This window comes from Tenrec ecaudatus, chromosome 1 (genome assembly GCF_050624435.1).
Source record: "Tenrec ecaudatus isolate mTenEca1 chromosome 1, mTenEca1.hap1, whole genome shotgun sequence".
NCBI classification, from domain to species: domain Eukaryota; kingdom Metazoa; phylum Chordata; class Mammalia; order Afrosoricida; family Tenrecidae; genus Tenrec; species Tenrec ecaudatus.
The window spans coordinates 33762564-33789520 of record NC_134530.1 but is presented as its reverse complement, the minus strand read 5'-3'; the positions used below and the strand labels follow the sequence as shown (position 1 = coordinate 33789520).

Below are 26957 nucleotides of genomic sequence, written 5' to 3'. Positions count from 1 at the left end.
GGACTGGGGAGGAGAGACTGCTCACAGGCTCGGGGAGAAGGCACTGTTCTAAACAGGAGCGACTTCTTTCCTGTTTACGGCTAAGCCTTCTTTCATTTTACTGATAGGCTCCATCGTTTGCTAGTCCATTTTCACCTGGTAGACTGGGGGCGTCTACCTGTTGGCTATTATGAGTAACGCGGCTGTGAACATTTGGGACAAGTTTTTTGTAAAGACAAGAATGCGGAATTCCCGTGGACGCAGTTGATACCTGAGTAAGAGAATGCTTCCCGGTCACCGTCCCTTCCACTGTCGAAGTACACATCCAGCCGCAGTGCGCAACTCTGTGGGCATGGGGCTGCGGCGGGCGCGCTGTCGGGAACACAGACCCTGGGCCCACGTGGCCTGCATTTGAATCCTCATTCTACCGTTTGGGCTCCGTGACCTTGGACAAATCACTAATGTCTGTGTGCCGTCCTTTAGGCATCTGTGAAAAGGGGACGGTGGTGCCATGTACCTCAGAGGGTCTGGGGACCGTTAGCTTCTTTATTTTCATCTGGAGTGCTTCTCACTGCCTCCTGTCACCACCCTTTCTGTCAATGACAACCCACTTCCATCAAGTCCAGTCCAACCCATACATGACCTTCTAGGAAGGAGCAGAACTGCTCCGTGGGGTTTTGGAACCGGAATCTTTATGGGGCAGACAGCCTCATTTTCCTCCCATGGAGCAGCTGGGGGCTTTCAACCACCAAGCTGGCAACGTTTGCAGCCCAGTGTTTAATCCATTGGACTGCCAGGACTCCTTTAATAATAGGGAAATATTGTAACATCTCTTTTCCCTGAACATTCTGTGAGAGCTTCTTGTCCAGCTGTCTGCATAGTCTCCATCGTGTTCTACTTTCTCAGTTTCCTATTACGTTTCAGGGATAAGACAAAGGCCATGTCTACAATTTAATTTAGCATCATGGTGGTTTGGAGGTGGTGGGGGTGGTGGAAGAGGAGGAGGAGGAGGTGGTGGTGGTGGTGGTGGTGGTGGTGGTGGAGGAGGAGGAAGTGGTGGTGGTGGTGGTGGAGGAGGAGGAAGTGGTGGTGGTGGAGGTGGTGGTGGTGGTGGAGGTGGTGGTGGTGGTGGAGGTGGTGGAGGAGGAGGAAGTGGTGGCGGGGGTGGTGGAAGAGGAGGAGGAGGAGGTGGTGGTGGTGGTGGTGGTGGAGGAGGAGGAGGAAGTGGTGGTGGTGGAGGTGGAGGAGGAGGAGGAGGAGGAAGTGGTGGTGGGGGTGGTGGAAGAGGAGGAGGAGGAGGTGGTGGTGGTGGTGGTGGTGGAGGAGGAGGAAGTGGTGGTGGTGGAGGTGGAGGAGGAGGAGGAGGAGGAAGTGGTGGTGGTGGAGGTGGAGGAGGAGGTGGTGGTGGTGGAGGCGGTGGAGGAGGAGGAGTGGTGGTGGAGGTGGAGGAGGAGGAGGAGGAGGAAGTGGTGGTGGTGGTGGTGGTAAGGGGGAGGAAGTGGTGGTGGTGGAGGTGGAGGAGGAGGAAGTGGTGGTGGGGGTGGTGGAAGAGGGAGGAGGAGGAGGGTGGTGGTGGTGGTGGTGGAGGAGGAGGAAGTGGTGGTGGTGGAGGTGGAGGAGGAGGTGGTGGTGGTGGTGGTGGAGGAGGTAGTGGTATAGAGGTGATGGTGGTGGAGGAGGAGACGGTGCTGGTGGCAGCTGCAATAGCCAATCTTCCATCAGTGTGGCATTGGTGATTCAGAGTGCTTTATGTGGGCCACGGTCTCTTAATTCGTTTACCAATCTCACATGGTAGGCATTCCACTATCCCGTTTCCAGTCGGGGCTGGGGACACAGAATTCCTGCTTCCCTCGTTCCCCACCGAGTCCCTTGTACCTAGAGCAGCGGCCTGGGGCAAGTTGATGCCCCACCAATGTTTGTAGGTGGACGACTAAGCTTGGCCCCACACCTGTAGCAAATGAATGCCCGTGCTGCCTCTGCTGGGCAGCCTGCCCCTCCTGCCTGAGTGCCCAGCTCCCTGTGTTGACTCATGATATCATCAGTAAACAACACAACAGAACATTCTGCTTCCTAGTCTCCTCCCACCACATCCACCGCCAACCCCTGGAGCTCCCTGGTCATCTCGGGAGCCCAGTCACCGGGGTTTGTGCTGAAGTGTCTGTCGGCATGTTGGTCACTGATGAGACACTTACCCTGAATCTAATCAAGAGAACTTTCTCGGGGTAAAATTCGGAGGATAAAGCATTGGTATTTTTCAGATGTTTTAGGAAATAGGTGTTAGTTGCCGCTGAGCCAGCTTTGAGTAGTTTCTGAGTAGAATGACCCCGTTGGATTTTTGAGGGTGGTGGTCTTTGGGAAGCAGATCACCGGGCCTGTCTCCCAATGTAGCCCCGGGTGGGTTAGAACAGCCAATCTTTCAGCTAAGACTCTTCTGAGACACCAGGTTAAAAAAAAATTTTTCTCAACCTATTGTCTGCAATCTGCTAGAAGACTGGGTTGATGTGTGTAAGATTGAGTGTGAGGTTGAAGGGATCAGGAATCCGGCATCGAAAAACAAAATCATATCATTGTGAACGAAGGGGAGTGTAGATTGGGGACCCAAAGCCCATCTGTAGGCAACTGAACATCCCCTTACAGAAGGGTCTTGGGGAGGAGACGAACCAGTCAGGGTACAGTGTAGCAACGATGAAACATACAACTTTCCTCTAGTTATAAAATGCTTCCTTCCCCCACTATCATCCCAATTCTACCTTACAAATCTGGCTAGACCAGAGGATGTACAATGGTACAGATAGGAACTGGAAACACAAAAAATCCAGGACAGATGATCCCTTCAGGACCAGTGGTGTGAGTGATGATACCGGGAAGGTGGAGGAAGGGTGGGCTTGAAAGGGGGAACCGATTACAAGGATTTGCATATAACCTCCTCCCTGGGGGACAGACAACAGAAAAGTGGGTGAAGGGAGATGTCAGACAATGTAAGATATGACAAAATAATAATTTATAAATTATCAAGGGTTCATGAGGAAGGGAGAGCGGGGAGGGAGGGGGGAAATGAACTGATACCAAGGGCTCAATTAGAAAGCACATGTTTTGAGAATGATGATGGCAACAAGTGTACAAATGTGCTTGACACAGTGGATATATATATGGATTATGATAAGAGTTGTACCAGCCCCCAGTAAAATGATTAAAAAGAAAAAAAAAGATAAGAGCTGATGAAACAGGGAATCCAGGAACAGGAATCAGAGTAGTGATACCAAGAGGGTAGGGGAAGGGGGAACCAACGGATCACAATGATGGACACATTCCTCTCCCCCCACCCAGGGGGACAAACAACAGAAACCATGGGGGAAGGGAGCTAGGGGGTCAGTGTAAGATGCAAATAATAATAACTTACAATGGGGGAGTTGATACTCAGGGCTGAATAGAAAGTAAACATTTGTTTAGAGACATTGATGGCAGCATAGGTGCCAATGTGCTTGATACAGTGATGTATGGATTGTGATAAGAGCCGTAAGAGTTTGATGCAGCTGTTGGCTTCAAGCAGGAGACTAAAGAAATGTCTTCTTATGGTCTGTTGGCCAGTTCAGAACTTGGAAATGTAATGGTCAATTCATTAGAAACATCTGGGAAAAAAAAAGAAGAAAAAAGAGTTATAAGAGCCCCCAATAAAATCACCTTTTAATTAAAAAAAAAAAAGATTGAGTGTGAGGAGGTTGGTGGGCTGGTGGTTAAAGCTCAGCCCCAGAAAAAGAAGATATTTTCAAATTCCATCCACTTAGTCTACTTGTGTTAGATACTTCCTAATCATTAATAAGGGCATGCTTTTTGTCCCCTCTAGTAAGTAAGTAAAATGTAAATCCAGCATCTGGGGCAGAAGTGTCCTTTCCATTTTGATGAAAGAGTATGCATGATTTAAGCAGGCACTTTTGAGATGAGGTAGAACCGAGTCCCTTCATGTCCGGCGCGGCTCGAGAGCAGACTGCGTCTCGCGCTCGGCCGAGGGCTGGCTCTGGTGGGAAAGTCGGCAACGTGGCTCCCACCGTTACTCCTCCAGGGAATGTGGCCGTGTGGTTAGCAGTTCCCTGCACAACGGGCCTTTCCTAAGCCCTCTAGGGCTGCACCTCTTTGAAGCCTCACTCGGGCTTCGAACAAAGGTTGAGATGTTAGGTTTCGTAAGCGTACGCGTACACAAAATCACAGTTACGGTTTGTGTGTGGAGTGGAGATGCAAAGGAGCCTTGGAGGGGCCATAAGGGTCCCTGTGAGATACATGCCGCACTGCTTACCGGAAGGTCAGCAGTTCAATCCCCCCAGCCACTGCTTGGGAGAAGGAGGAGGCTGTCTGCGCCAGCCTTGGAAATTCTAGACCAGCTGCCCTGAGTCAGAACCGAGAGCAGTGGGGCTCTTGTGTGTTTTTGGAGGGGATCTTGGTGGTGCGGTGGCTAAAGTGCTGGGCTGCTAATCAAGAAGGGCAGTGGTTGGGACCCACCAGCCGCTCCCCAGGAGGAAAATTGTGGGGGGTGCTGTAGAGTTGGGCTGAGTCTGAATGGACTCATTGAGCGTTGCCTGGCGCAACAGTTTAGGCACTCAGCCGCAAACTGAAAGGCTGCGGTTAACCCCATCCCCACCAGCTCTGCCCTGGCCCAGGGGCACTCTGAGTCGCCCCGGGACAGCGACGGGGAGCGCTGAGAAGCTTTGAACCGCACACGCACAGTGTTACAGTCCTCATCACGGTGCTGCATGGCTCATGTTAGTGGGTACCGTGTGTGCTCTCCCTGCGATGCGTGTCCTGCGCCCATCAGTATTGACCTTAACCGCCCTGGGCCAGAGTGCAGGTCTTTCACAAGATGGCTTGAGCATCAGGACCTGAAGAGGATCCAGAAGAAATGCCAGGACAAGGCTAAGAACTTTGTCTGGGTCCTTGGAACCGACCTGCAGGACCTGGGGTGGCTTTTCCCATGGTGTTTGTGGTTTTGGGGAGCCGTGAGTTACGGGAGGGCTCAGGCCACTCCACACCGTTGCCTGCTTTTCATCTGCAGAGGCTGCCACTGCCCTGCCCCCATGTCCGCAGCACTGGGAGAAGGGTGTCTTCCTCACAGTTTTGTAAGCCCCCAGTGGAGATGTCACATGACCCAGCCTGATCCAAGGCGACCGTCGGTGAACCAGCAGGTTTAAGCAATGTTAGCATGTTCGGACCGAAGGCTTGTTTGGTGTCAGGTGCCGATTAGAATGGACTCATTTTGGGAGCAGTTGCCATTCAGGAAAGGATCAGGATCCGTCCACATTAGGTAACTGCCAGCTTCTCTGTAGAACATCACCAAAGTGTGGAAGCTGGCCCCTGCTCTCCACACAAAACCCGCCTGCCCCAGAGTTACCCAGACGGACAAGGACCTTTATCATTCATTGTGAAGGAAGAGAGGCGACTCCCTGTGTCTGTTGGAGTTCCTACGAAGGAAAAGACGGCGGGCTGGAGGAGGCCAGGAAACAGTTTCCAGTTTCCTAAGGCAGAGATTGAGTTTCCCTAAAGGGTGGCGGGTTTGCAGAGGCAGCAAATGTGGGGAGACTGGTAGGTGTAGAGGGAGAGGGAGGGAGCCAGGAGGGCTTCCAGGGAGCATGTAGATTAGCTTGTATGGCATGGGGAGCAGAGGGTTGAAAGTCAACTTGGGACCCACCGGTTTCCAGGGAAGATCTGGCTGTCTGGGTCAGTTCTTACAGGTGGTCTTCCAATCCTGCATCCAACGCTCCAGCCACCAGCTCTGCTTCCATGCCTCAGAGCTGGGGCCTAGAAATCCTGACAGCCAGCCACGCCTGGATACCACCAGGAGGCCAGTTTTCTCACAACCCAGGCTTCACCTGTTTGCATTAGAACCATCGAGGAGTGTTTAAACGTACAGAGTACCCAGCATCTCTCCAGAGCTGCTAAATCAGAATTTCTAGAAGGCAGGACCTGGAAACTATTTTCCCCAGATTTTCTAAGTAATTCTTGGTGGGCTAGAATGTGAGATCCACTGCTGGATAAATGACGGGCCTCTGAGAATGGAGCCCCTTACGTATTCGAGGGGTCTTGAAGAACCCTCCTGCTTAGACCCACACGGGAGCTTGTCCAGAAATCCTCCAGGACCAGAAAGCAAGGAGGCCAGCCGTCAGCAAAGAGCAGGTCCAGCCTGGCCATCCAGCAGGTGAGCCTGGCCACCAGGCCTGAGCGGCAGAGTCATGGGCTAGAGGTGAGAGTTGGGTTCGCAGGGCTAGTTCAGTAGACCTGTTACTCGGCACGTAGCACCCCCATTTCTTAATAGCCTTGCCCTCATCTCTTTCCCATCGAGTACAGATCAGTGGGGTCTCCCACTTGTAACCGAGCTCCCCAGAACAAACGGGAGCACATCTCTTGCTCCCACCCTGGAATGTGAATTCTGAGCAGAGACACAAAGATGGCCGGCGTCCCGTTCCGTCTGGCTCATCACGAGCACTGTCTCGGCACCACTGTGGCCCCTGCTTCCTGATTTCCCAAGGCCGTTCCCCAGTCCCTTTCTTTAAAAGCCTGCCATCTCTTCCAGGAGTCCCCAGACACTCTTCACATAAAGTCGCTTTTACGCGAGTTAGTCACTAAGGTTGATTTTTGTTGCCTGTGACCAGTGAACTGTTAAGAGTCCGCACGAATGACCTTGGTACGGTCTGTATGGGGGCAGGGCCACCGGAGGCTCTGGGCTCTTCTCCCGCAGAAGTCAGCTTAGAAGCTAGCAGGTCCCATGCAGCCCTGGAGAAACACATGTCACCCGAGCCTTGTCGGGCGCGGCCGGAAATGCCCATGGGGACATCATTCATCGTAGCAATAACACATGCTGGCCTGACCACCCGGGGACGGTGATCCGAGTACTTACCAGTGAACATTCCTTCCATGCCTTCCTCCTGGCCAGCAGCTACAATGATGTAGCAACCTCACTGATGCTCATGACTGTGTAGAGTGTCAATCAGGTGTCCTCAAACTACGGCCCACGGGCCATATGCGGCCCGTCGGGTGTTTTTGCCCTGTTTTTTTTTTTACTTCAAAACAAGATGTGCAGTGTGCATAGGAATTTGTTCATAGTATTTTTTTTTAAACTATAGTCCGGCCCTCCAACGGGTCTGAGGGACAGTAAACTGGCCCCCTGTTTAAAAAGTTTGAGGACCCTGGTATAAACGAAGGGTGAGTGCATCTCAGGAGATACACAGTTCCATGGAAAAGGAGCCACAGGGATGGCATACTTTATGATTCCAGGTTTTAATCTTTTTGTTTTTGAATAGCAAAATGAAACAGCAGATTGTTCGGGACTATGCACATATTGGGTGGAACCATTAAGAAAAGCCAGGAAACTGAAGCCTGGTGCTTTGGCGGTGTGGGAGAGAGGAGGTGGGTCTGGTGAGAGGCAGCGGGCTCTTCTTTGCACACGCGTCCCTGTGCCTGTAGGGCGTCATAGCCCTGGCGGGGAGCTGGATCTCGACTGTGTCTCCACAGAACCAACGCCTTGGTCACTTCGTGGTCGGCCCGCTTTCAGATGGCCTAAGGAGCTGCTAGCAGTGGTTCAAACCCACCAGCCGTGCTTGGGAGAAAGATGAGGCTGTCGGCTCCCGTCATGGGAAACCCCGCGGAGCCATTCCACTCTGTCCCACGAGGTCGCCAGTGAGGTGGCCGTGGGTTAGGTTTGCATTTGATCATTTAAGCAAGCGTCCGTGGGACTCGCGAGGGGGTTCTGTTTGTTGCTGCAAGGGGATGCGGCCGGTGAGAGAAGCGCCATCCGTTCTGCCCTTCAAGAACCAAGGGGCTTTAGAACCTTTGGCTCCTGATTTGGGTTGCCCTGCACCTGTGGACCAGGTGGATGTTACTGGAAGTGGAGGGAGCTTAGCCCGAAGACGAAAATCTCTCAAACTGTAAAATAGCAGATGGGCGGGCTCTTAGCTCCGGCCATCAGAATGGTCATAGGAAAAACGCCGCTGACCCGTGAGGGTGTTAGAAGCCTATGGCAGGCTTTCACCCACATGGGACTGTCATTTCAGAACCACGCTGTAGTTCATGGTAAGTTGGGGTTCAGATTGGCATCTCTGTTCTGGGGAAGCCCCTCCGCCACAGCAGCTTCAGCAGCCGGCCCCCGAGCTCTTTGTTAGGTGGCGTGCTTGACCTTCCTATGTAGCGTGTGCATCTGTGACTTTGCCCGTGGTCTGCGTTCCTGTGTAACTGACGTGGCCTTATCTTTTCTCCTTTAGAGACTTTTGAGGTGGCAGTCACCAAAGAAGGTGATCCAGGGTCTTTGTGTCCCTCTTTTAACATTAACCCACTAACTCTGTTTGTAAAATTGGGAATCAGCCCCGAACAGAAGATACGGTCATGCTCTTTTGCCCCTATTTTTCCTGTTTGTTTCTTCTGTTTTTAAAAACTATATCTATAAATTGATGGAACTTGTATGTAACCAAACCCTTGGTTAGAAATATCTGGAAATCAGACATCCATTTGAACTCTAGGGATAGAACCATACATTAAGAACACAGAGAGAGAAAAAAAGTGGGAACGTTTTTAAAGAGAACGTTTGCTTCACAACCCTTTCCTATGACCCCAGACGCCTGCGTGAGGCACCCAGCCCTATTTCCATATGAAAGACCTTTTGTGATGTTTTATACATGGCTCATCAAAATAGTGCCCCGGGACTCCCCATGGTGGGACAAGCTCCGCAAAAAGTAAGCCAGGGTTTCCCTCCTGCTGAAGCTTGTAAGTCCCCAAGGACTGAGGTCCTGAGGCAGGCTTCTTTTTCAGGTAGGGGGACGGTCTAGGAAAGGAGAGCCTAGCAGCCCCCCTCCCACCCCGGCAGTAGACCCACTGTTGAAATGGATGCCTGAAGAGGTGGTATTTCTACCGTTGCTCCTGGAGCACTTCCCTTTGATTCCCTAATTTCAGCCGGGCTCATTGCACAGGAAGACTTGCTGCTTCTGATTTCTGTCGTTCCGATGCTGAACCTCTGTCTCACGACACTCTACCCGCGTGCTCTCGCCTCCTCTCTGGTCCAAACCAAGACCGCTGCCCCGCCCGGCTCTCGCTGGGTTGTGACCGAGGCCGGCTGTTTGCTAATGAGGCCGACTTTGACCTAGAGCCACCCGAAGTACTCCTGTGAAATGCCTGCGTGTCTCCTCTCTCGTACTCCTGCATGAATGGATGCAAAGTTCAGCGAGGGGCTTGGAAAGTCAGAACTTGCTTCCGTTTACTAAAGCGCCCCCCCCACCCCACCCCCGACCTGTGTGAGAGCACAGCCCCTGCTTTGTCCACAGCCCTCCAACCCCCTGGCTGCCGAATTGTCCTTTGTTTTCCTTTGGGGTCTGGGGGCTAGGGAAGGGGGGGTGGGGAGATGCAGACAGTCTGGCGGCCGCAGTTCTCACCTCTCCTGCTTTGACTCCCCAGGTGAGATTTGCAGATTTAAAATTCACGGGCAGAACGTGCCCTTTGAAGCCGTGGTGGTAGATAAGTCCACTGGCGAGGGGCTGGTCCGCTCCAAAGAGAAGCTGGACTGTGAGCTGCAGAAGGGCTACACGTTTGCCATCCAGGCCTACGACTGTGGCAGGGGGCCCGACGGCACGGAGGCGAAAAAATCCCACAAGTAAGTAAGCCAGCGGGCAGCCTGCGGCCGCCACACAGTGTGTGCGAGGGGGTGTCCTTAGCTCAGGGCCCCCAAGCACTCTGCGTTCATGAAAGATTGAGGCATGCAGTAGTTCTCATCATTGGTCCACAGTTCGATTGTAAGCCCTTTGAGGACAGGGAGCGCGTCTGTGTGTTTACTCCTGTATATGGCTCGTAGCAAGAGGCTGGCGCATCTTATGCATTGAATTAATAATGCGTAATTCCATCCCACCAATTATTTCCACTCAGGAAAATTCCAAAGCGACGGCCCGCCCCTTTTCCCCATATGGTGTGTGGACATGCTGCCCTCACTGAATGCGGAGGGCGTGACTCTGGTCCCCTGCTGTCTGTCAGCACGCACTTGCCCTTGACCATCCTGGCCACTTCTGTGCCTCCCAACAGGTGCAAGTGACTGGTGGGTGGAGAAGGTGCTACACAAGTCAGGAATGAGAATTCAGGGCTCCCGTCAGGCGAATACTACCCTTGGTTGAGTCTCAGTTTCCACATCTTCTAAGAAAGCAGGTGTGTGGGGGTGAGGTGAGGTCACGTGACCCACGCTGTCAGGTTAAACCCAGTGGCTCTGGCCTGTGGAGGCTCTCAGAGGAAGTACCATTGATGCGTGTCGGGGAATACCGTCTTCTCTTCCCATCAGGTGAGCCGGGTGGTGTCCCTGGATGATCAGAGCAGAACCAATCCCTGGGGAGCGGTCCTTGAGTCCCCCGCCAGCTGCCTTTGTTTGTAGGCTGTTTTGTTGAGAGACGAGCAGGCTCAGGGTGGCCCTTTCAATGTGCAGTCACGTCAAGAGTCAGGAAAGGGAGCTGACTGCATCTGTGTGGACGAGTCCGACTACCCCAGTCCCAGGTTCCCTTCCGTGGGAAAAGGCCAAGCTTGGAGAAGGAGAGATCGTGTCGGCGGAATGGTCCCTATCCTGAATCCCTGAGTCAGTGGGCGGCCCCAGAGAAAGCCCAGGTGGCAGCAAGGCCATGGCCTCCCCGGTGTCCTTTATTCATTGGACCAACCATGGGTGACAATCCCAAAGCAAGTCTGACAGTCTGAAACACTTCCTTCAAGAAGGACAGAACTTGTGTCAACACGCCCGGCCTTCCTCTCTTAGCTCCTTACTCATCCTCCTTGTAGATCTTGAACCAAAGCGTCTGTTTTAAACTGACCAGAGAGGGCCTGGCAGGTGGATGGGGGTGGCCGCCCTGCTGCAGGCTCGGACACAGTGTCCTATGTTTTGCTAAAGCAGGTCCCTTGTAAAGCTCCCTGCCGTCAGCCCGATGCCGCTCACGGTGACCCTGTGGGACGGAGGGGAACTGCCAACCTCTTCACAGAAGTGGAAGGCGCCACCTTTCAAACTGCTGGCTTGCGGGTCACAGCCCAACGCCGCCAGGTCTCTTCAAAGAAAATCCCTAGTCTCTTATATTTCTGATACGTGTATTTGTAAACCAGCTGGTTATCCTTAAGATTTGCAGGGGACCCAGCCCAAATCCCTGTTTTAGCCGTGTGTTGTTTGCACCCTTCACGGAGAGCAATGGGAGTCACGTGGCCACGTTCACCGCATGGGTTCCACGTAATATGTGACCTGAAGAAGGGTGTTTGAGAGTGGGGCAAAGGTGTAACGGGGAGGATGCCCCAGGTAGCTCCATCCCTTCCCTGACGGCAGGAGCAGCCATGGACAGGAATGCTAAGATAAACAGGTGTGTGAGTTGTTGGGTAAGCGGGACCCAGGACGGGCAGCCCCGGGAGAAAGGGGACTGCACTGATGGGTGATGACAGGTCCTTCCCCCGCTTACCTGCGGGAGTCATCGCCCGATGTCTGGGTCCCTGTCAGTCTTGTGACCTTACGTATGTTGTTTGTTCGGGGTTTTTTTTTGGCGGGGGGAGGGGATTTATCTATACAAGGTAGGCAGGATAGTAATTGTATAGAGATAGTGACTGGTCTGACGATTCTTGGGAAGGGGGGTTGGGAGATGAGCGGAGAGCCAACAATGACAGGTACAGGGCACCAGTGAGTATTCTAAAATTAATGGCGAGGAGGGTGTACCTTTTCTGGTTGTGTTTGACCAAATTGTATCTGAGAGGAATTACTGAGAGGTGAAGGGCGAATAAACAACATAATGGGGTAGGAGGAAAAAAGAGAAACCATATGTATGTATGTTTGTTTATATATGTATATTATGCAAATGCAGCAAGGAAGCAGATGGACTTTGGGCCTCTGCTTAAATCCTAACCTCAGTACAAGAACTGCTTGTTCTAATACTACGGCATTGTATGGTACCTTCCCGACACAATTGCTGAAGAGAAAACAGGTGGTGAACAAAGCTGATGGTGCCCAGCTATTAAAAGATACCATGCCTGGAGTCTTACAGGCTTGTAGTTAAAAGAAGCGGCCCTCAGCAGGGAGGCAACAAAGCCCACATGGAAGAAGCACACCAGCCTGTGTGATCATGAGGTGTCAGAAATTGAAAAACAAGCAACCGAATCGATGTGAAGGCGTGTGGATGTAGAGACCCAAACCTGCCCTGTAGGATGATTGGACAGTCCCTCTCAGAAGGGCCCCCGGGAAGGGGTGATCAGTCCAGGATGCGCTGTGACACTGATGAGCCACGTAACTGCCCCATAGTTCTCTAATGATTCCTCCCCCGACTATCAGGACTTTCATTTGTTTTGCTCGTTAAGCATGTTAGCGCTGCATATGTTCGTCTGTGTATTTAAGACCGTGTGCTCCATGAAAGTCAAGATCGATAACCCCTCAGGTACAGTAAGGGGCGGGGGGGTGTCTGTGTGTGAAGGGGAGCCGATAACATTGATGACTGTAACCCCACTCGCTGGGCTCCAACTACAGAGATAGGATTGTGTAAGGCATGGCCAAAATGTCCACCGCACCCCCTCTTATTATTTAACAAAGGAAGAAGGGTTCGGGCTGGGGGTGGGGGTGCAGGAGGGGAGTTGAAGAGCAAAGAAAATGTTTCGAAACCGATGGTGGTATCGCAGTCGTATAACACTGCTTGACGTCACTGAACGGTGGAATGCCGTGCGTTCTATAAGAGCTCCCGATAAAACATTTAAAATGAAAAACAAAAGTGGGGCAGGATTGGTACCCTTTGGGCAAAGAAAAATAGCTTCTCTCCTCTCCCCCAGAGCCACTGTGCACATCCAGGTGAACGATGTGAACGAGTACGCGCCCGTGTTCAAGGAGAAGGCCTACAAGGCCACGGTGGTCGAGGGCCGGCAGTACGAGAGCATCCTGCGAGTGGAGGCGCTCGACGCCGACTGCTCCCCCCAGTTCAGCCAGATCTGCAGCTACGAAGTCGTCACCCCAGACGTACCATTCACCGTAGACAAAGATGGTAAGGACAGAGGACCCTGTCTCCCCGTCTCAGGCCAGACCCACCAGCTTGTAGCCCACGTCCCTGTCGGGGCACCTTGTGAGCCCCGGCGGCGGAGACCTGGCTGTGCCCGGGTTTCACGCTGCCCCCAGCACCCACAGGGCTGGGTGGGGTTCTCTGCGAGGCCAGCTGCTGGCTTCCTCCCCTGCCCACCACAATCCGATGAAGCCCTCACACCCCAGTACACCTGCTTTCGTTTTCAGAATCTATTCATCTTTCCATCACCTCAGGGCTGAGTAAGGCCGGCCCTTACTGGATTTTTGTTTTCCCCACGCTCCCATCAAGGGAGCCGTCTGTCTCCCCTGGAAGCCGGGGGCCTGCGCCTCCCTGCTGCCGCGGAGCCCACCTCCAGCCTTTGCCATTGCACAGAAGGGGCTCCGTGTAGCGCAGGGTCCTCGACAAGGTCATGGCTCCTCAGCGATCAGATGGGGTGGGGCTCACCTGAGAGCCTGGCGCCCCCTTCTTCCTCAGAAAGCAGGCTTCTGCTCCCGGGAGCTCCCCAGTCGACTCCTTTAGCAAGCGTGGTGGGTGCACCCCGATGTGGTGTTTCATAAAGTTATGTCGCCTATTTATAGTCCTGTCCATCAGGTGTTCAAGCCTAACGTAAATATAAAACCCTGTACAGACCTCGCAGAGTAAATGGGGTTGAGTTACAGACTAGCGTTTTTTCTGTGTAACAATGTTTCGCCTGTCTGGTGGTGGTGGGTTACATTCCCTGGATCAGGCCAGCTCCTTTACTGGGCCCCCCGACCCCAGGTCCCCGCTGTTCTTCTGCGTCCCCATGGCCACTCTGATCCCAGGGAGACGGCTGCTTTAGGAGCACATTGGTCCGGCAGGCCTTCTTGGGCTCGTTGAGTTAAACTATTGTTTGCTTCTAGCAAGATGTCAGGGGCTATTTTTACATTTAAAGTTTAAAGATTGTCTTAAGGAAGTACTTTGAGGAGATGATCCTACCTTCCTGGCTCCAGGATGACGGTAGTCCCTGAGAATTTGAAATCCTGCCGTGTGTCCTCCCCCTCGTGACTGGAATTCTTCAATAGACGCAGACCCACGGTCGGTAATGGTAGCCGCGCACCATCCAGTTCCGCAGGCCTCCAGGCCGAGGAGGCGATGACAGCACAATTAACCCCCTCGTGTGCGTTCAGAGCACATGTGAACCAGATCATCTGCCCGTTACCTCAAGCCCACACTCGTTTCTGTGTCCGCCCGCGTTTACAGGGGCCCAGCAGATGCATTCTGGGTGTCAGCGTAAGCCAACGAAAGGGAACCACAACTTGGGTTTGGGGCCTCACAGCGGTTTCTCTCCCATGTAAGGTTTTATCAAAAACACAGAGAAGTTGAACTACGGCAAAGAGCACCAGTACAAGCTCACTGTGACCGCCTACGACTGCGGGAAGAAAAGAGCCACCGAGGACGCGTTGGTCAAGATCAGCATCAAGCCCGCCTGCACCCCTGGCTGGCAAGGTGAGCAGCAGCCTCTTTCTGCGGGCGACCCTGCTCTGAGCGTGTAAATGCCACAGAAACCTAACTTGGCAGTGTCCCTTCTCTCCCTGCCCAGGCTGGAACAACAGGATTGAGTACGAGCCCGGCACCGGCGCCCTGGCCCTCTTTCCCAGTATCCGTCTGGAGACCTGTGACGAGCCCATTGCCTCCGTCCAGGCCACGGTGGAGCTCGAGACCAGCCACATAGGAAAAGGCTGTGACCGAGACACCTACTCAGAGAAGTCCCTGCACCGGCTCTGCGGTAAGGAGAGCAGGCCCCGGGATGCTGAGCCGGTCAGTGTTGGGTGCAGGCAAGAGAGACCCTGTCCGACAGGTTCCCCGAGGCACCGGTCCACAGTTGGCATGCACTGGTTGTCGCCACCAATACCAGAGACTGTTTTTCTGACATCGCTGTCACCGTCTGGTTGCTGTGTTTTCGGACTGACCCCCCAATACTGCCCACAGCGTTGCATGTAAATACTTTTCCCCTCCTGGAGAAGTGGCTGAGACTTTGGGCCGACTCTTCAGGAGGCTGACCTGAAAGCTTGCAGCTCCAACCTAGCCAGCGACTCCGTGGTGGAGCAGATGTGGGCATGTGCTCCAGGAACGGTGACTGCCCGCACACCCCGGGCAGGTATCCTCTGCCATTAGGGGCTGCCACGAGATTAGGAACCAGTGTTTGGAGAAAGTGACTGTACCCCTCAGGTACACCCCAAAAGCCAAACCCACTGCCAGCGAGTTGGGAATCTTCTGACTTGCCACCCTGCCCCTGAGTTTTCGGAGAATGCCATGAGATGAGATATGCTTATTTAAGGATTTATTTTCAAAACGTAGGCAGCCCAGTAGCTTTTGGCGAACATGAAGTAGTAAAGCAAAACCAAGGATCCCTCTATTTCACCTCGTCTCAACAGAACGTGCCACGGGCCTGGTGTGAGGACGTGGAGAGATGGAATTCCTGTGAATGTGACCCCAAAGACTCCCTCTGTCCCTTCAGTCGGGGACATTTTCCTGCCTCACTGAGAGCAAGGTCAGGTGTGGGCTTTTCCAGGGGCAGATAGAGCGGTTGAGGAAGAATGGGTCTCCTCAGGAGCATCTTCTGACCCAAGAGCTGCCGGAAAGCCCCTTTGCAGGGTGAGCTGTCCACCCTGCCCTTGGATAAGGAGGCCCTGGTGCTGCCAGCGGGCACGGCGGCCATTCAAACCTACTAACCGATCCTTTCTCCTCCCACAGTCAGTCTCAGAACCCCCAGGGGTAGTTCTGCCCTGTCCTGCAGGGTCACGGTGAGCTTAGCCTTTGTGTGGTGCAGCTGCCCCCTAGGTTGTGTGTTTGGAGTGTGTTCGTCCCGAGGAGCAGGAGCCCCTGGAGACTGAGGAGGTCCCCTCACCGGCCTTGGCCAGACTTTTGGGAAGTAGCAGAGCGGGGTCTAGAACTGAAGCAGCCAAGTCATGTTGTGTTCTTCAGGATGAAGCAGCCCGGCCCAGTCACAGAGAGGCCGAGGCAGGCATCTTTGTGAGGAAAAAGCTGAAGAGAAAAAATTGAGCTTTGGCAATATGGAACAAAACATTTTTTTCATGCTTTTTGAGCAATTCAGTATCTAGCTATTTATCCAGTAATCACAGTGGCACTCAGAGGGGCTCATCCAGGTGGGGCTTCTAACGGAGCATGTGGCCTCTGCCACGGAGGGAGAGGAAATAAATGACCGTCTCTGCAGCCAAATGGGACTCAGGCCATGTAAATGATGCTCTCGCTGCCAGAGAGTTGATGCCGACTTGCAGTGACCCCGTAGCTCCACAGGGTGTGTCCGCGGAAGCCAGCCCCTAACAAATCATTACGGGTCTGATAGGCGCAATTGTACAGTGATAATAAGTCAAGATCATAGTAAAGTTATAGAGAGCATGAGATAGAAGTATTGAAATAAATGGAGTCAGACATGATTCAGCCCTGCTTGGTTATCCATGTGGAAGGAGAGAGAGAGTTTAATGGTAGCCCAGACTTTTTATCTTCTCTGGGGACATGCAAGCCCCCTAATTACAGGTGAGGACATACATCACAGGAAAGGGTTGTGCTATAGGGAATACAGAAATGGGAAGGGGTGGTCTAGGGACATACACTCAATAGGAAAAGGAGGGATTGGGGTACACATGTCGCAAGATGGGCGGATCCTAGATACAGGATGGTGGCCTAACTTTGGATGTCACAGAGCCGGTTTGGCCTGTTCCCTGGCTCAACTGATAGAGACCATTATCAGTGGGCGTGAACTCTACCTACAGGAACCAAGTTAATGGTCGCAGGCCCCCACCCGTGGTGTGGGGGGACAGCAGTCTGGCAGGGACTGCCTTCAGGGAAGATGCCTGTGAGCATCTGACCTCCCCCCACAAGTCCCTCTTTTGTTTTACATATATAATTCAAAAGCCAAATAGGCGACATGGTTATTTTCTATACATTAAAAGCTGTCAAGACAAATCTTCATGATCCAATTAGTATAGCCAAAAATTAAGGCTTATAGAAACATTTAGAATCTAGGTGCTGGGGATTAAGACCCCTTATGCCCATCTGCTATTGGAGGAAGCTATGAAAGGGAGTGGATGTAGCCGCGGGAAGAAATAGGAATGTCTGCTTCTATAGTTAATGCTGCTGGCCACACAGTAACCAGCTATGTGCTTGTAAGAGACCAGCACCGTATAGGAGGGTAAGGTGAGGAACAATGTCCTGAGAATGTGATCAGGACTTACCTACAACTCACAAGGGTGGAGGTTCCCCTCTACCACTAAACCTAGCCTTCCAGGCTCCTTTGCAAGACAATGAAGGATTCGTCCTTAAACACTCTCTCCCATTCTTTGTTCCCCACGGTGTTTGCCTTATGCACGAACTTCAAAAGTGCATAGAGGCCTTATGATTCTCCTTCATACGCCTTAGCTTTCTATAGAAGCAACACGTGATAGCCAGGACAAAATTTGTGATCCAGGCTATGAGAAATACTTTGAACCCCAGCACGAGGGTCCAATCCTTCCATGCTACCCACCAATAGCTTAATTATGTCAGAGCCAGGATACGCCTCAAGCCTGTCTTTGAATGTGTAGAAAATAGCCTTTTTAAACTGATCAACATCTAATGAAATGTTTCCCTTAAACCCTTACAAATGTTTCCTAATCAAATCCCAATCATGCAATGTTACATTATATAGGTGAGGAGTTACACAGAAATCAGTTACATTCCAATCAACATTATGCATCGACAAGTCCAAAATCTTGATCTTTTAGCAAAACAACAGTCTGTAGTAATAGTTTAGTTACTATTGTATAAAATGTTCAGTTATGATAGAGTCCCCGAGGGTCCCTTAGACAGCATTAGCAATGGAAGAAATATCTCAGCAGCCAGCAGTTGGCATTCTCAGGAATCTGCCAGGTCTCCTTACGTTTTGAATAATTTCAGTAACATGACAGGGGGTCAGGTCACACATCAGCTTCCTTGCTGGCTGAAGAGAAATCCACTTATCTCCTTTGCCTGTGAAAATATAAACAAATAGCCCCACTCTTCGGGATGTCATTAACCTGAAAAAGGAATTGTGATTAAGATTGGGTGGCTTCTCCATCTCTTCCTTCTCCATCTTTCTCCAAATGTGGTTGCATCCTTTTAAAGGGAGTCCATCAGTTTTATTCTATAAAAACATAAATGCATCGCCCTTTTTCCAGGTCAGTGGACCTGGATCCCAAATGCGGTTTCCATCTACTTTGTGTCCTGTCCCGCGGGACATTCAACGTGGATCCTGGAGGAGAGAGTGGGAATTGGTGGGGTGGGGGTGGGGGGTACAAGAGGCACGGAGAATGAGGACAAGACAGTATCCTGATCAAGTCCTGTTTTAATGAACAAAGTGTCACAGCTTATAACAGCCAACAAAGGGGGGAAAGCCTCCGCTGCATATGCAAATTAGGCTACTTTGGTAACAGGCCAATCGGAGTTCAGGGGAACGCGTCCTGCCCGTGAGTCAGTAAGGGCTTACAGTCTTCAATTAGGTACGCAGAGGAGTGGCATGTACATGCAAATCAAGCATAGGGGAGGACGATCTTTTGTCCAATCAAGGGGATGCAGGACATGGGTGCTTACCTAAAGAGCATCACCCCTTGTTTGCTCAAGCTTTACAGCTGCAGTGCTCTGTCATGTAGGCTGGGGTAGAAGAATGCCCAGAGCTCATGTCCCTGGACATCTTTGGATTTCTTAGGATCAAGTTTTTCTGTAGAAGTGAAAACGTGTTTATCTTCCCTAATTTTGTTACAAGCTTTTAGTAAGGAGAAAAAATTTTTAGTTAAAATGACTAAATGAACTTTGTCACACATAAGATTCCTCTTCTCCCCCTTCTATTTTGACAATGTAGACTTTAAAGCATTGCTGGCAATCTCAGTTAACGTGCTAGGCTTTGACCCAGTATAAGGACTAGTTAGATAGCCTTCACTGTTAGGTGGCCTCTGCCATGGAGGGAGAGGAAATAAATGACCGTCTCTACAGCCAAATGGACTCAGGCCATGTAAATGATGCTCTCGCTGCCAGAGAGTTGATGCCGACTCACAGTGACCCCGTGGCTCTACAGAGTGGGACTGGCCTGGGTTTCTGAGACTGGAAAGCTTTGACTCTCCTGAGGAGCGGCTGGTGGTTTCGAACTGCCGACCTTGCGGTGAGCAGCCCCAGTTGTACCCCCTGCACCACCAGGGCTCCTAAGTGATGCTGGGGGTCCCCCAAAGTGAAATGATCTTTCATGTCAGGTGGTTAGCACACTGCTCTCCGCTGAGGGGCTGGAGGTTCAAGTCCAGCTTTGCAGGAAGGCCTGGTGAGACGGAGTTTGGAAAATCAGCCCCTGAGCAACCCCCCGGGGGGTGGGGGGTGGGCACGTAGTGCAGTTCTGCCCCGACCCCCACAGGACGCCATGGACGAGAGCCACGCATGGGGAACTTTTTTGTTTGTTTATAGAAGGCAATTGCTGGGTGCACGTATGTCACGGTGACTTCGCTTTTATAAACAGATTCATGTGTGTATGTTTATCGAGGAAGGATTAGAGGCATTTATACTTAATTGCTGATGGTGGGTGCATTTCTTGTTCAAAAGAAAACAAACACAAACCGTGGGCAGTGCTACTTTCTTGGTCACAAAGTGTCTACTTTCCGAGGTGGCATCAGCAGGAAGCAACCGCCATATACTTCACCGTCCTGAGTTCTCCGGACTATCCTCCGATGTTGATCGGCCCGCTGTGTTCCAGGTGCTGCCCCGGGCCCCGCCGAGCTGCTGCCCTCCCCGAGCAGCGCCCTGAACTGGACGGCCGGCCTCCCCACCGACAACGGCCACGACAGTGACCAGGTCTTCGAGTTCAATGGCACGCAGGCGGTGAAGATCCCAGACGGAGTCGTCGCTGCCCACCCCAGAGAGCCCTTCACGATCTCCGTGTGGATGCGGCACGGGCCTTTCAGCAGGAGGAAGGAGACCATTCTGTGCAGCTCGGACAAAACAGGTAGGCGTGTTTCCTTGTGCGCCATGTCATGCTCTCCCACTTGTCCTGGCCACGCTGTCGCTGCCGCAGCCCCTGGGCGCAGGGAGTGTCCTCTCCCCAAGGGCGCCAGGCAGTGCTGGTTCATGCCATTCTGCATGTTGTGCGGGGCCGTGTCCTTACAGGACAGCTCCAGTGTTCGTGACTTACTCAGAGGACTGTCCATGGTGGTCTTGGACCCCACGTGACAGTAAAACCTACATGGATGTGCTTGTAAGCACTGCCTTGGCCCACGTATGCAGATAAAGCCACGTCTCCAAACCCACGAGAGCAGCCACTGATTGCCCCTCGGGGCCTTGGATTGGCCACTTAGAGAGGCCCTGTCTTTGTAGACATGAACCGGCACCACTATTCGCTCTACGTCCACGGCTGCCGGCTCGTTTTCCTCCTCCGCCAGGACCCTGCCGAGGAGAAGAAGTACAAGCCAGCGGAGTTCCACTGGAAGCTGAGCCAGGTGAGGGAATGGAACATGCGCTCTCGGTTGGGGCTTCTGAGAGACCCTTGATGAGGGGCCTGAACCCTCTGTGGGGTGTGTGTTTGGGGGTTTGTGTGTGTGTGTGTGTGTGTGTGTGTACCTGCCTCTGTGGTTCACGAATCTTGGGGCGAAAGGAAAGCATATTCAATCCCCTTCATGCCAGTCCACCCAAAGCCTAAGTTCTGTTGGGGTGTGTGTCTTTCACACCTAACATGTTGATGTGAGTGAAGGGTATGTTTTCAAAAAGCGTTACTCTTTATTGGAATGAGCACATTCACGTAGAGCCATTGCATTCGTGTGTCCATGACTTAGGGCCTCGGCTTCTGTTCCTAGTGCCCACGTGGTCTGAGCACCTCAGCAGCATCCTGGGATTTGTTTTTAAAAAGCTTTGTTTTAAGGAGCAGGTGGTCTGGCAGACGCTGCACGCCTGACTGCGTCGACGTCTTCTGCACTTGGGCATTAGGACCCCACACCCCTGTCGGCCGTGGCCCATCTCATAACACCGCTCTTCTGCCCATGCTGTGATCAGACTCTCAGCACCGCAGAAATGGCCCCTCGAGGCAATGGGGCAGATTAGGGGCTGCTGACACCAAAAAGCTCCCCCCCTCCAGAAATCAAAGGAAGGCCAGGGAAGTGTTTTGCAGTGGGGGTGGGCGTTGCGGGACGAGCCTGCTGTAACCACCGTCTGCATATCAGCCGTCCTCAACAGACACATCCTCGTGGACAACATCTTGGATGTAGGCGGAGTGGTGTAAGAATAGCCCCGTGATGAGGACCCTAGCCTTAGGGGCACCAAGCTAGTCCACACAGACAATGCTCTTTTAATATGTTAAGTAGTGACTTGGGTCTTAAAAACTTGTGAGGTGCAACTCTTGGTCTCTCCCCATCTGGAGAGAAGAAGAAGACAGGAGGCGCAGGGCAGCAATTAGTGCAGCTGCGGACTGAGGACCCCACAACCCTCAGTCTCCCCGCCCTGCGGCAGAAAGAAAGGCTAGATGGGGCACGGCTCCCACGCCCAGCCGCTCAGAAAGGGGTCTTCTTGGAAGGCGCTGGATGGAGTGGGGTAAACAGTGAGGCTGGACACGGCATTGTAAGAGAGACCAGGCTCTCGAGTTTCGTAGTGACTGATGGCACCTCCAAGACCATGGCCCTCGGTCCCCCTTCGGGTCAGGAACTGAATTCACCCCTTGCTAGAATAATCAACCATTTCAGATCAAAAGGGCAGCATTTACCCAGCGACACAAGGTTGGGAGGGGAGGAATGGAAATAGCAAACAGGGAGAAAGGGGGATTAGTAAAGAACACGAGTTGAAAGAAAAAGTGAATTGTCGGGTGTAGGACTGGTGACCTGCCGTGTCCCCCTTTGGCTCATTCAGAATGTCCGCAATCCCCCATGTCCTTGTCAGCCGACTGAGCCCGTGAACTCCTCTGTCGGATCTCATGTCATCTTCATTCTGCCCACCCGCCCCCCCCCCCTGTTAATAATGCTCTGGCAAACCCTCGGGAGGGCAACTATTTATTTCTGAACATTTCCTTATCTCTAAAAGACAACCGAAATCTCAGGACCCTTTTCACAACTTAACAAGTAAGCACTCCTTAGTATCCAATATCCGGTCCAGGTTCACATTTTAAACTCTCTCAAAAGCATTTTTGTGTTTACTGTTTGAATCAGGCTCCAAGTAAGGGCCACCATTGTGATTCCTCGAGAAACTTTTTGGGGCTTTTTTCTTTCCTTTCTTCCTTTTCAGTCTGTACAGTCCCTCCGTCATCTTTGTCTTCCCATTGTCTGGCTGTAGCCCCATGACGTCCTTTGACAGGAGTCTGTCCTCTTCCAACAAAAACCATCGAGTTGATCCTGATTCCCCAGGAGCCCGCAGGACAGAGTGGAACTGCCCCTGTGGTTAATTGGAGCGGCAAATCTCTATGGGGACTGGGAGCTTCATTTTCCCCCAAGGAGCAGCTGGTGGGTTTGAACCGCTGCCCAGGATATATTCCACGATGCCCCCAGGGCTCCATCTACCCTCCCTATGCCCTGTAGGATGGTAGTGGGATTGGAAGCCTTGGACCGATTCAGGTTTGCCTGTGTGTCTTGGCAAGATTGGTTCGGGGGTGACATTTCCTTCCTCTGTCGGGAGGTGCACGTCTGGCTGTTTCTCCTTAGCGACCTAAGTAGCGTTGAGCCTCCCTGCTCTGTGCCCGTTCTTGCGACGTTGGCTCTGGTTGCGTTTGGGATGCGTGAGGTGTGAGCTAGGGACGGGCTTGTGAGAACAGTCATTCTTGTTTCCACGTTTCTTAACAGTAGGGCTTTACACTGAGGGCCAGTTTCAGGGTATCACGGCCAGAGTCCCTGGTTGATGTTTAAGCTGCTTCCCATCGTTCTCCGACATAAAATATTGCTACTGAAGTCTCACAGTCCGCCTGAGTTTCTTCCCCTTGTCAGAATTGCTCAGTTTGTTCGTGTGCCCCAGGAACTTCTCCCTCGAGGCGGTTTTAGGAATGTCCTGGTGGTTCGTAGTCAGTTTCCCCACACAGGCTGCTCTTTCAGGCTGTAGCTTTCAGACGTTTTGCTGTTTCAGGAGAGTTTGGAAATAGACTGATGGTACCACTGTTAAGGTTTCGGTCCGTGTTCTCTGCCATTGGTTTGATTTCTTCTCTGGGACTTCCTCTGGTTTGCCGGTGTGCTGTGTGTTGTTCCCCTGCCCCGTGTCTGCTGCCTCCCATCACGCACTCTGAGTCTCTGCAGTGTTCTTTCATGCTTTGTGGCGTGTTCTTACTATCTGGGGCGTATTTGGTGCCCGAGATTATAGCCATTAGTTCTTCTCTGTCTGTCTTCAGGTTTGCTTCCGTTGTCTTCGGGCATGTGACTTCCCTTCTCTCTTTCCTTGTGAAATGTTCATAAGAGCTTTAATTGTGGTTCCCCATCGACCGCGCGCTGTTCCCACAGGAAGGTCATTTTCCTGGTGGTGGTTAGGTTGGCGACCCGGGACCGCCTCCCCGTTGTTCTTACGCCCGAGCCCATTGTTGATGGCCACTGCGACAGCCCCCTTGCCGAGGGCCTTCCTCGTCCACCCTGGCCGCCTGCTGTAACCGCAGGAACCCTGGTGGCATAGTGGTTACAAATTGGGCTGCTAAATGCAAGGTCAGCAGTTCGAAACCACCTGCCACTATATAGGAAAAGATGGGGCTTCCCGCTCCCATGGAGTTACTGTCTCAGAAACTCGGAGGGCAGTTCTACCCTGTCCTTCTCTAGGTCACTGTGAGTTGGCCTCAACTCAGTGGCTGTGAGGTTGGTGGGTTTTGTTGTTGTTGTTTTTACCAACCATGATGTTCTTCTTATACTTAAAAAAAAAAATTGTTTTTGATGAGGCTGGTCAGGATCAGGATGGCTTCTCCAGCTTCCTGGCTCTTGAGCTCCCTCTGCTGTTGCTTTCCTGCAATGTAAAAAATTGCCATATGTGGCCTCGTCCCAGTGCCCTGTGCTGCTGCTGTTTGATTCTGTGTTGAGCATTCACGTCCCCCCCGCCCCTCCCACACACACACACCTCGGGCCACTGCCCTCCAAGAGCCTTGGCTAGTAGCCTGGAGGGTCTTAGGCTCCGGGCCGCTGCAGGCCCGCCAGCTTTGTCACAAACCCGCAGTGGTGGGGGGCGACAAGTCAGCCCCAACTCTCAACGACCCCAGGTGACAGGGCAGCGCTACCCCCACAGGGGAACCTAGGCTGAAATCCATATGGAAGCCAACTGCCACCCCTTTCCCCGGACGGTGTCTAACTACAGCCCCTCCAGGGCTCCCGGCTCTGATCCACCTGTCACTCGGCACACCAGCCGAAGCTGCCACGTCCCATGGTCTGGCACTTTCCGGGGAGTGCCGTGGGCTCTCTGCGGGTTCTCTTCATCTCAGGTCCATCCAGACAGAGCCTTCCTGCTACCTCCCCCTCCCCCTGTCCTGTCCCCCTCTTTCCCCCCCTCCCCCCCGTGGGCCCATGCTAACACTCGTGGGGGCTTTGGCTGCCAGGGTGTGTGTCTGTCCTCACTTTTCATCATGGAATGACCGTGCTACTGGGTCATGTTGTAGATGTCTGGGATTGGCTTTCACTCAATCAGCCGGTTTTTGGAGAACATGGAACAACTAGGCTGATTCTGCTGCTCTCCAGAATACGTATATGCATTGTGATGAAATGCAACTAGTACTTAGATAACCCCCAAAACTAGGGATATCACGGGAATTGTGGATTGATATTCCAGAGGTTGTTCCCAGGAGGAATTTAAGCCTGACCTGAAGCTCCATCTCACTAGCCGCTGGGTTTGTGTGTCCTTTCTCATTTGGAAAGGGCGGATAGTCCCCATCAGTGGGGGGGGGGGGGTCTTCACTCCTTAGAAGTTGGGAGTTTGCCTCCAAGGCGCCCTCCAGGGGCAGGGTGTCACGGGACCATCCCCGCCTTTATTTGGATGCTCAGGATCTGTTCGAGCTCCGTTTCCCATTGGCTAAGATTTGGGCACTCTCACTAGAAAGCAGTGTATTGGGTTAGAACCAGATTGAAAGGCAGGGCACCACGCTCTTGCTTTTTCTGCCCCTCTGTTGAAGTGTCGGCCTCTTCCTCGATCGGCCCAAACCAAGGGAGACCAGAGTGCAAGGGGGCCTCAGGGACCAGCTCGGGGCAGGGTAGGGAGATCCTCGTTTGTGACGCACAGAAGTAGCTCTGCTCCCCGGGCGTGCCAGCTGAGCTCTGTTCAGGCTTCCCTGCCCTAGACCCTCAGCGTGGACTCGGGAGCAGGGAGAGGGTGGGGAGAGCAGGCTTGACTGCCTCGTTCTGTGGTGGAGGTCCTGTGAACTGCCCTCTCGAAGTGGAATGGCCAGTTAGCAGGCAGGCCTGTTGGAGGATGAGGTTCCTTTCTGCTGGCAGGAGAATTTGGGGGTGTCAAGCTCTTGGCAGAAGAGAACTGGGCGGCTCCCTCTTGCCGCCACCCCCACCCTCCATAATAGGATGGTGAGCTACCTGCGTGAAGCAATCTGAAATGCCCAGGGGTGGGGTTTCCTTGGCCCCATCTGGTGAGACGTGTTTGTGCAATGTGTTCTGTTCTATTGCAAAAAAGTTTGGCAAACCCCTTGCAAGGAGACCGACAGCCTTCACAGGCGACCAGTCTCCCGAGTCCGGCGGTGCCGCTTCACGGCTGCGCCTCCGGACGAGGGGAAGGCTGACCTCCACGCCCCGCGGCCTCCCGTAGGTCTGCGACAATGAGTGGCACCACTACGTCCTCAACGTGGAGCTGCCCAGCGTGACGCTGCACCTGGACGGCACCGAGCACGAGCCCTTCTCTGTGGTGGCGGATTACCCGCTTCACCCGTCCCGGATAGAGACGCAGCTCGTGGTTGGAGCCTGTTGGCAAGGTAACACCATCCACGCCCCATCCCCACTGCCAGAAATTAAAGCTTGGCGTTTTACCGTATCTTTGGGAGCAGGCTGTCAAGGGGACCTACCTCTTCACCCCTTGTTTTGTTGGTAGTTCCAGTGGTGCTGAGTTCTAGCGTAGCTCTGTTACTGTGACCTAGGACAGAAGTACACCCACCCCTGCCCAGTGGGAGGGCGTAACTGAGGACTGCTGGGTAAATGAACCTGTTCATTGACAAGTTTCCAAGGGCCAAGAGACAGCTGCCCAAGAGACACCGGTTTGGGGCAGAAATACAGCTGGGGGGCTTTGCCGGCATGTGGAGAGCCTGGTCGGTCGCCTGGTGGCGCCCCTGGGAAGGAACTGCTGACCTTCCTTAAGGGCTCATACATTTGAGAGGATGCCCCGGAAGTCCAGTTGCCAAGGGGAAACTGAGGACAAACTGGGGGCTGTGTTTCTGAAAGACCCTCGGGGCCATGCTGTCAGGCAGCACAGCTCACTGGCCTGCTTACCGAGTGGCAGAAGGCGAGCTGGCTCGGGCTGACTGCATACGTCAGCTCACTTAGTCTTTGCAGTGACTCCGTGCACGAGGGCCATTGAGAGTCGGGGTCGACTCCGTGGCCCACAAGACCACGCGAGCTAGAAGCTCTCCTCCTCCAGATTCACGTCTGCAGCCCTGGGGCTCGGAGACAGGAAGTAACGTGGCTCGTGGCTGATGAGTCTTGGAGGGAGGATTTGAACCCAGGGACCCAGGGTTTGGGACTCGTCTCTAGACCACCAGACCAGGGACCTTCAACCCTCTGAGTCCCATGGATGGCCCGTGGGCATTTGGACTCTTCTCAGAACTGTTTTTTAGTGTAGACACTAAAAGCCCCAGGTGTCAGAGGCACTAGCACCCTGCAACTGAGTGGATCCGAGGGACCAAGGAAGTGCATCTTATGGGCACCCAGCCTTGTCTTTCTCCTGTAGTTTAGGCCAACCTAGCGACCAGCAAGCAGCCCACCACTTACCTGGAAGCGCCACCATGGCTCCTAAGAGGCAGGACCCCAAATAAGCAAGCTCACGCAC

General features: G+C 53.0%; 1 protein-coding gene and 1 non-coding gene across 3 annotated transcripts in view; both read left to right on the top strand.

The window, feature by feature from the left end:
* Positions 1-26957, top strand: part of CLSTN1 (calsyntenin 1) — a 73232-nt gene that overhangs the window by 37873 nt on the left and 8402 nt on the right. The window contains exons 3-10 of one of the 2 annotated variants that reach the window (XM_075550720.1): positions 8223-8252; positions 9406-9601; positions 12766-12974; positions 14328-14477; positions 14572-14757; positions 19744-19992; positions 20361-20482; positions 25728-25890. In XM_075550720.1, the coding sequence (XP_075406835.1) occupies positions 8223-8252; positions 9406-9601; positions 12766-12974; positions 14328-14477; positions 14572-14757; positions 19744-19992; positions 20361-20482; positions 25728-25890 (1305 nt within the window). The remainder of the gene's footprint in view (positions 1-8222; positions 8253-9405; positions 9602-12765; positions 12975-14327; positions 14478-14571; positions 14758-19743; positions 19993-20360; positions 20483-25727; positions 25891-26957) is intronic. The other variant, XM_075550725.1, reaches the window with a different exon arrangement.
* Positions 3478-3610, top strand: LOC142437766 (small nucleolar RNA SNORA2/SNORA34 family). The gene has a single exon (XR_012782287.1). It is a non-coding gene; the product is annotated as a small nucleolar RNA SNORA2/SNORA34 family (small nucleolar RNA).